At 37.1% G+C, this 8,645-nt stretch overlaps 1 protein-coding gene across 5 annotated transcripts in view; it reads left to right on the top strand.

Moving 5' to 3' along the window:
• Positions 1-8,645, top strand: part of LOC102195024 (nck-associated protein 5) — a 100,058-nt gene that overhangs the window by 85,724 nt on the left and 5,689 nt on the right. Inside the window, exons 12-13 of one of the 5 annotated variants that reach the window (XM_005736805.1) lie at positions 3,149-3,535; positions 7,501-7,596. The exons of 1 other annotated variant lie outside the window; for it this stretch is intronic. In XM_005736805.1, coding sequence (XP_005736862.1) covers positions 3,149-3,535; positions 7,501-7,596 — 483 coding nt within the window. Of the gene's footprint in view, positions 1-3,148; positions 3,536-7,500; positions 7,597-8,645 lie in introns of those variants that run through there. 3 more of the 5 variants (XM_005736806.1, XM_005736807.1, XM_005736809.1) reach the window with 3 other exon arrangements.

The following is an 8,645-nucleotide window of genomic DNA, read 5'->3' on the forward strand; positions in this document are numbered from 1 at the left end:
AATATTTTAGACTCCATTAAATGCTCCAATTCTGGCAGGTTTTTTTCTGTTCTTGGCTCTGTATGATGTCACAGAGAATAAGAAGATATCCCTAATATTGTAATCAGGACCCACATTAGTCCAAACCAACTACTAAAATAATTTGTCAAGTGACAGCCAATCAGTTTGCTTAAAAGGGGAGGAGCTAAAATGGTTGGCTTTGAAGTATGAAGTCAGGAACTTCTATAGTGAGTAAAGGATTATTTTGAACTGTAAATCATGCAAAGCTACTGCAGTAGAGTCAAAAAATGAAAATACAGAGCTGGAAAAAGCACAGTAGGGACACTTTAAGTGAAACTTTTCTGCTTAAACAGAAACCATGTCATATTATTTTTATGTGTATGCTATATAATTTTTAAATACTAAGTACTGCACTGTTATCTTGTGACATTAAGCAGCTATTGATTGTTCTCAATACAGCTGAGGCTTGTTGTAAGCAATCAATTCTCAGCCTCTGTGATCCTGCCTTTCTAAAGAAGACTTCCAACCTAAGACCAGAATAATCAATAACATTTCTGTCCTACTTCTCCACAGTTCAATTATTTGTTCTTGTTTGTTGCTGCATGAGTACAAGTTGGCTGATTTAAACATAGCTACTTAAAGCTATTATTTAATATGAGGAAGCTGCAGTGGATGACTGTAATCGATGTTAATGTTTTCCAGCTGAGGCTGTAACTTTAAAGAATTGCAATCTACTGAGGTGTTTCCAGAGCTTCTAGTTAAAATGTAACTTAATGTTTTTCAGCATTATTGATAATGGTTTTACCATTCCCCTTTCCACATTTGTCTATTTTCAAACATAGCATGACTTTTAATGTGATCATTTTAAGTTCTCAATTAATCGGGGCACAACAGCTTAAAATCAGAATTAGAAAAAAATGAAGAAAAACAGGCTTGAAGAAACCCAGAGGAGCACTCAAAAGTCTCATGCGTGCACATCTTAATTAATAAAGGGGGCACAGCTGTTGCCTCAGCTCCACAGTGTGATTGCCTACAGGCTTCATGCTTCAGGCTACATATTAAAACATGAGTCTGCATGACAACAGCTTGAAGAAATATTTTCTTATTTCAATGATGTGCATGCTAGATGGGTGACTGGAGTGATTCATGTTGTTTTTGGTTTCCTATGATTTACAAAAATGGTTCTCTGAGGCAAATGTGGCTGAACAGTGATGCAAAAGCTAAAAAATCCAGTGCAATTTCTGCATATATTAGTCTTAAATGAGTTATGCATTTTGTTGTTAATGCACTGAAGGTTGTTTGAACCTTGTATAACAACTGAGAGACCAGTAAATACCTGGATATCTCTATAGTTAGTTTTAAAAAATTACTTGTGAGTTAAGTTGTGTAGCTAAGTTACAGCCTCCTGGAAAATTGCCATCATTCTGGCTATTACTGTATAACATAAATGTTATAAATCTTTACTTCATTCTATTACATAATTTACTGATGGATTAAAAACAACACTGACCTTACATGCAAGTAAGTATCATGGATTAGGTTAGCTGATGAAGTTATTTGCCAAGTCATCCACTTAACGTTTCCACTCAGATTCTGTGAGCAGTAACGTTAGCAAGCAAGATGTGGTTAGCCATCTAGCCATAGCATCTAACATAAGTAATTGGATGACTTAGCTGACCACTTTAAGACAACAGTTTGCTGTGTGACATAGCTAGCAATTCATCTGTGTTAGCAGAAATACTAGTGTTAACTAATATTAACTGCCTTTCTCATTAAGAGGAAAGACAACTTAGCATTACATTTAATGGTAAACATCCTCCATGATCTAATATCATGTTCATGATACTGTACTTTTCCCAGATGGTCAAATCCTTATTTGGCCAGGTAGCTAATTTTATCTTATCTCAAACATGGGTATTTCCTTGTCTCAAGGGGCCACATGAGAAACTGGTACTGTTGTTCACTGTTGTGAATAAGCTTATAAAGAGATAGCATTATTACTGAGTTTAACTGAGTTCAGCTTATTGGTGTGGCCCTTCACAACAGTCCCAGTTTCTCATGTGGCCACTTGGGTAAAATAATTGCCCACCCTTTGCTTATCAGCTAATCCAAACAGATTCCTTGATAGCTTGATTTAGTAGCTATCTAGCTAAACTTAGGTTACTTTCTTACTACTGTTACTAGCAAATTTCTACTTGAAGCAACACCAGTATTTATTTTTTAATTTATATTCCGAGTTTGTCTTTGCTGTGCTGGAAGTTGGTGCTTTGATGATTTTACTGATTAGTGTACTACATTTATAAGCTAATATTAGCTAATGCTGCTTACCAAAGCATTACATCCTTTGAATATTTGTGGAAAAGGGCTCATTTTTCAAGTTACTTTATATTTTCAACAAAAAGTGCTTAATACATTTAAGAATTAACCTTACACCCGTTTAAATAAAGCATACAACAGAACCATTTTTGTTTAAGATTTCAAATATTTTGTTAATTAAATATCCCCAGCAGCGTGCATTTGTATTTCATGTCACATGCCATTGTGTGCGTTTCATATTCACCATGTGACCAGTGCATGCTAACAGTCAGAGCCATCAAACAATATCTGTAAAATGAAAGCAGTGGTTCAAGTGGACCTGATTTGGCTGAGTCATTTTCTGCTGGAGAGCAAAGAAACCATTACCCTGCCTCACACTTATATAATTAGATTGGACTGCTTTTCGACTTGGCGTTTAAGGCTTTTGAAAGTTAGACCGTGAAAGAGAGGAAGGAAAAGACTAACCATGTGTTGCAAATGACCAGAACACAAGGATCGAGCGGCTAAAAACAGGCAAACAGTCAAGATATGTGGTAGGAATAACAAGGAGGCACGAGAGAATCAGTTATGATACTGCAGAGAAGATCCATTATTATTGATTGATAAAGCTGCCCTCACTGTAACAGCTCCTGGAGACACAAAGTCAGCTAGAGTACCAGATAAATGATTAACAATAGGCCTGTTAGTATCTATATTCATGTACCGTACATATTTATTTTAAAGGTTACTTTAATGCCACTTCAACCATGGTCACCCCTCTGTCTCATTCCTGATGTTCTCCCTTTTATTCCCTCCACCCTGAACCACTTCAGCTGTTCTCCTTGTGCCGCAGGCTCCGGCTGCAAGATGCGAACGTTGGACAGTGGAATCGGGACCATCCCCCTTCCTGAATCCTGTTCCTTCTTCTCCTCCATCCTGCACCTCCTCCCCAAATCCTCATCAACCCCAGAGCAATCCCTCAGTCCTCCCAGTGTCCTTGGCTCCTCCAGCGAGGACGCATCTCCTTCCCCGTTACCCCGGTGGAGAATTCCCTCCAGCTATAAGGACGGCAGCCATGCAGGGGTGCCAAACTCTCTGTCCGATTCCTCCATGACCCATATCCAGTCAGTGCCTTTCCCCACTGTGGCCTTCCTCCAGCCCATCCAAACCCCGTCTGAACCCATTATGACCTCTGCCAGTGTGTGTGAAGCCCAGAGCAGGCTACCCAGAGCACCACAAGGTACGGTAAAATGACCAAAGGTACAGCTTTGAACTTTGGACTGCAGGAATAAAGCTTATAGTAATGATGGAAACTTTTATGCTCTCTTACTTAATCTTTCTTACTTGTAGCGTTGCTGGTATAATGTTCCGAGTTTGATCTATGTAACAAACACTTATCTTATACTTGATGTAACATCCACCAGATCACCAGCAATCCATTTAGAGTGGGTTTTGGCTAACATTTGGCTTTTTCTGTGGAAATCCCACCTGTTTGGAAGTGCCCAAATCCAAATGGAAAATCTTTTATCTGGAAAACTGCAAATTCCAAAATTTATGGAACTTGTAAAATATTGTCTAGTAATTTCTCTGTTTAGCATGTGGCTAAAATAAAACCCAACCATCACCCCAGACAGGTCACTGGTGACACAGTGAATGTAAAGAGGTTAACTCCTCTAAGGTAAACGTCATCATTAGTTATGACGCAAACCCCTTTAGATGTGTCTATGTTGGAAGTGATTCACTCATGTCTCATCGCTTGGAAACTGTCAGTTGGTCACGATCAGATATTCAAGGCCACAGTTGCCTAGGTAACAATCTATCGTATTTACTACCAGGTCATATGTAAGCAGTATCCTGAGATATCATTGGTAGCCATTCAGTTTCTCAACTAGAAGGTGTGAAAACTTTACCTTAGGTCCCGCCCACTTCGTGTCACCAGATTTTTTAACATCACCAAACATCATCAACTTTCTTTGGTCTGATCACCATGTTGATCTCTTTCACTCTGCGGATGCAGCGTAATCATAAGTCTGTGTTTTATAACAGAGTAAAAAGGAATTTTTTTGAAAGACATGAAAAAAGTTTGATGGATGTTAGTTTTTGTTTTTTTTACTCCTGACATTTTTTTAAATGATAAAAATGACATATTATGATAGAATACGTTTAGGATTAGGGTTTGAGTCTTCACCAATGACGACTCAGACCTCAGAGGGTTAACCCTGTGTCTTGGCAACAAATACAATGGCTTTCTTTTTTTTATTTAAAAGTTTCTGATATGTCTCAGTTGTGGTTTGTTTGTTTTTCTGTGTCCTGATGGTCAAGACTTTTTGGACACAAATCTACTGTCTTGATATCTTATGGTTAGTGGTTGAGACTTCTTATCTGTGAGGACATGGATCTAAAAGGGATGCATTTCCATCGTGTTAGCACACAAGCGGATTGGGATATAGGAAATTTAGAGGACAGGTGAGGACCTTGGACTATTTGTGGGTATCCTCAACCTGTTCCTCAGCAGTATTTTTGTTGTCATTTGGCAAATTATCATCCTTAAATCGATTCCTGTCACCAGGGAGTGCCCCTTGTTTTTTTAAGGCTCCTGCACCAGATCAAAGATTTCTAAGACATTAGTAAATAAAACCAAATGCTATGAAATAAAGGCAGAATAACAACAAAATAATTTGGTAAAAATTAGGTACTTATTCAATTGTCCAAAATTTAAAAAAAAAATCATTTTAATGGGTGGTACAATATAATCCAGGTGAATCCCAGGACCTAAGACTTTCCAGTAGAACACTTCTTCATATCAGTGTTATTCACTTCACCTGTCAGTGGCTTTAATGTTGGTCTAAGTAGGCACTGTGATTTAAAAAGATGATCTTGCTTTTTAAAGCCTCTTAAAGAACAGGCTTTATTCTTGACATTTACTGCTCATTTCCTTTACAAAAGACATATCCAGAGGAAATCTTGCTGAAGGGAATTCATTAGTCATGTATCTATTGAGCACTTAGCACATAAGGAAATTTCCTGAAGATCCACTCACATTTATCCACACGTTCTCTGCGTTGTTCAAGGTTACCGGGGAAATTGAAGATTCAAAGTTCAATATTTACCTTTATATAAAAGATTGCTGGAAACGATCACGGTGTCGTTACAACAAGTGGAGCCTTTATCATGGTACTGAGAGCATATTGCACACATGGCCTGCTCAGTATGCTAATGACACAGCATGTAGAAAAAGGAAAAACACTCATGTTGTGAAATCAAGTACTTGATTTCACACCGAGGCAGAAAGAAGCAGGTTTACATTTTGAGGCGGTAACTTTTAATCAAACGAGAGCTTAAATGAGAACTTTTGATGGCTGACTTTATAAATTAACAAGTTACTTATATAAGCTAATATTAATTACAGCTCATTCATCATTTTGAAGTGCTATCTTTGGCAGAGTTATTAAGATTTTCAGCTGAAATTAAAAGCACTTTTTTTCCCTTTTCTTTCCATGGTGAACTCTACCATTCCCTTACTGGTTTAGCCAGTTTTTCAACCAGTCAGCACTTTACCTAACACCACACGCTGTTGGCATTTTTGCATAGCCAAAGACCTACATAAGCAGACACCAAAGGGATACCATAAATACCACATCACACTATAGTTCACAACTCATTTGTTCCTTTTTTATTTTCCTTGTTTCCCCCCAATCCCCTTTTACTTTAGCTTTTACTTGCTGATTACGTTTAGATGCTCAAAACCCTTTTTTTTATAGTTTATAAATCAAATATGATTTGAGTTAAATACATTTATTCCTAACAGTAACCCCTTTACGGTGAGAAATTGGTTGTAGCGGAGAAACCAATCAGGGAGAGAGGCTGATGCAAAATTAACACAGGAAACAAAAGAAACAAACTTTTTAATTAAAAACAGGAAGTAATCAAAGGAGATTGATAGGGACATGAATAATAACAAGTACCCAAGGAAACTTACTGATAATGGAGGCTAGAAGACCTACACTAAATATCAAGATAAAGTCAGGGAAACACAGGAGGACAAAGACAGAAAGATGTGACAGAGGGATGAACAGAAGGGAAAACACTGAGGGAATCTTAATAGAAACAAAGACAAAAGACCAGGAACCAAAACATAGGATGCAAAACTGAAACTAATCATTAGAACAACCACTGGAAATAAAGCTTGTGATCTACTAGATTGTTGAAATCAATGCAGGAAACCAGAAATCTGCCAAACACAGAAGTCAAACCTTTAAAACAGTTGTAGTAAGAATAAAAATATTTACCTGGAATTCCAAACCACAAAATAACAAAAATCCAAGGACTGTGACAGGTCCTCTTTCATAGGGTCCATATTTAAAAGTTGGAGGACTTAAAGTAAGTTCCAGATTTGTCACCAGGACAAACCTCCTTATCAGGGAGCAATGGGTTTTGGACTTTGTCTCTTTATTATTCAGACACCAAGTCAGTATTTGATGCCCTGAGACTGAGGATATGTTAAACCTGCATCCTTGATAAGCAAACAGTTGAGAACCTCCTTTTCCTCATATTTCTTAAGAAAAACTGTTTAATTTTAATACAAAGAGCTTATGAATTGGATCAAAATGAAGGACCATCTTTTAAGATAGACAAATTTCAGATATGCTGACTATGAGAGAAAAATTAAAAGCAGGTGAAGGATGAGGGAGAAACAATAACTTTTTTAAAGGACTCATAGTTGAATTAGTTTGTATAGATAAAAAATACCTCAGATTGCTTAACATATGGACCATTTAGCTTGGTTAGACATTGTCCAGAGGAGCAAATAAGTGAACAGTTAATGTCTCTGACTGTTTTTAGGTGAAATGCATATTTAAATGTTTGTCTACACAGGACATCCCACAGTCAGAACAGTTTTATTTAAGCATCCTAAACTGTCACTCCCTATCTGAAAAACATGTCTTCATTTGCATTATTTTTCACATGTGAGGTGGCTGTTTGAGCCAAACATTTACCGTCTTTCTGGATGTCAGCTGCAGCTCCTTTAGCGTTTCTTAGATCTGCTGCCACTTTGAATTCAGGATGATAATCGTGCTCTCTTTGAAGACGTCAGCCTGTCAGCGTCAAGCAGTTCTTCTAACTCCACATTTGAGTCTTGTTCTTGACATGAGTGAGAACATTGAGAAAACAATGTCTAAAATTAGTTTTATTTCATCCTTTCAGGTGGATTGGAACCAAAGAAGTTGACCTATATTAAATCGAAAACACGAGCCACTCCGAGCCAACAGAAAGAACAGACGAGACTTCAGCTGGCCAACTGTAAGACACCACATTTATTTAAGAGATAGTGTATAGTGAGGTCCATATATTTTGAACACTGGCAACTTTTATTTTAGTTATCCACAATAAAAATCCAGTTATAGCTATGTGGTGTGATATGCCCTTAAAGTGCAGACTTGTATTTGAACAAATATGATTCTGGACTAAGTGTAATTGGGAGAGTGTGATCCAAACGACTGAAATATTTAACCGCAATATATAAATAATTTATAATATGACCTTTCTAATGTCGAGGCTGGTAAACCTAACTCCTGGAGAATTTTCTTCACTCAGCTAAATGTTGCGAAAAGAGTTTTTCTTTAGAAAAAGAGAGAAATCTTTGTTGTATGATTCACGGAAACAACGCTTCCCAACACACTTGGAATAATCTCTGGACCTTTTACTGGTTTAGTTTATGAAGAAATATGAAAGAAATCTCTAATGCTGGTCCATAAAAAAACATTTAAGTTAACTGAACAGGCATATTTGGACAACTTGCATGAAAATATGTGACTGTGTCAAGCTTTGCTGCGTGGTGGGCAGGATGTAGGACCCAAATGCAGGAAGTAATGGGAAGTAAACTCAAAGAGGCAGCTTTATTTTGACTGTAAACTGTAAACTTTCTGTAAACTAGAAACTGGGACCAAAAACTCCAACTGTAAACTAGGAAACAGCTACACAGCAAATCCAGCATGTCCAAATTAACACTGTCGGATTTGATTTCAACACTATTAAAGTGTCTATATGGGTCCACACCAGAGAGTGTTAATTTAACTCTTTTTGGAGAGTTGGTACGTTAACTCTGATTTAGTGTTAAACACCAAATCTGTCTGGAGTTGATAATTTAACACTGGGTGTTAAGAGTTTATATATTAACTCTCAAAGAGTATTTTAGTTTAACTACGTAATAAAGAGTTATCTTCTAATTCATTCTAAAAAGCAGGAATTTTACTGTTCTGAACTTCTAGAAATTTCTTTTGGAAATAAACATTTACTAAAAAGATGCAATGGTTTTTGAAAAACATTTATTCTGAACTGTGCACCACAAT

The sequence above is a fragment of the Pundamilia nyererei genome, unplaced genomic scaffold (genome assembly GCF_000239375.1).
Source record: "Pundamilia nyererei isolate P.nyererei 1_Seehausen unplaced genomic scaffold, PunNye1.0 scaffold00071, whole genome shotgun sequence".
NCBI classification, from domain to species: domain Eukaryota; kingdom Metazoa; phylum Chordata; class Actinopteri; order Cichliformes; family Cichlidae; genus Pundamilia; species Pundamilia nyererei.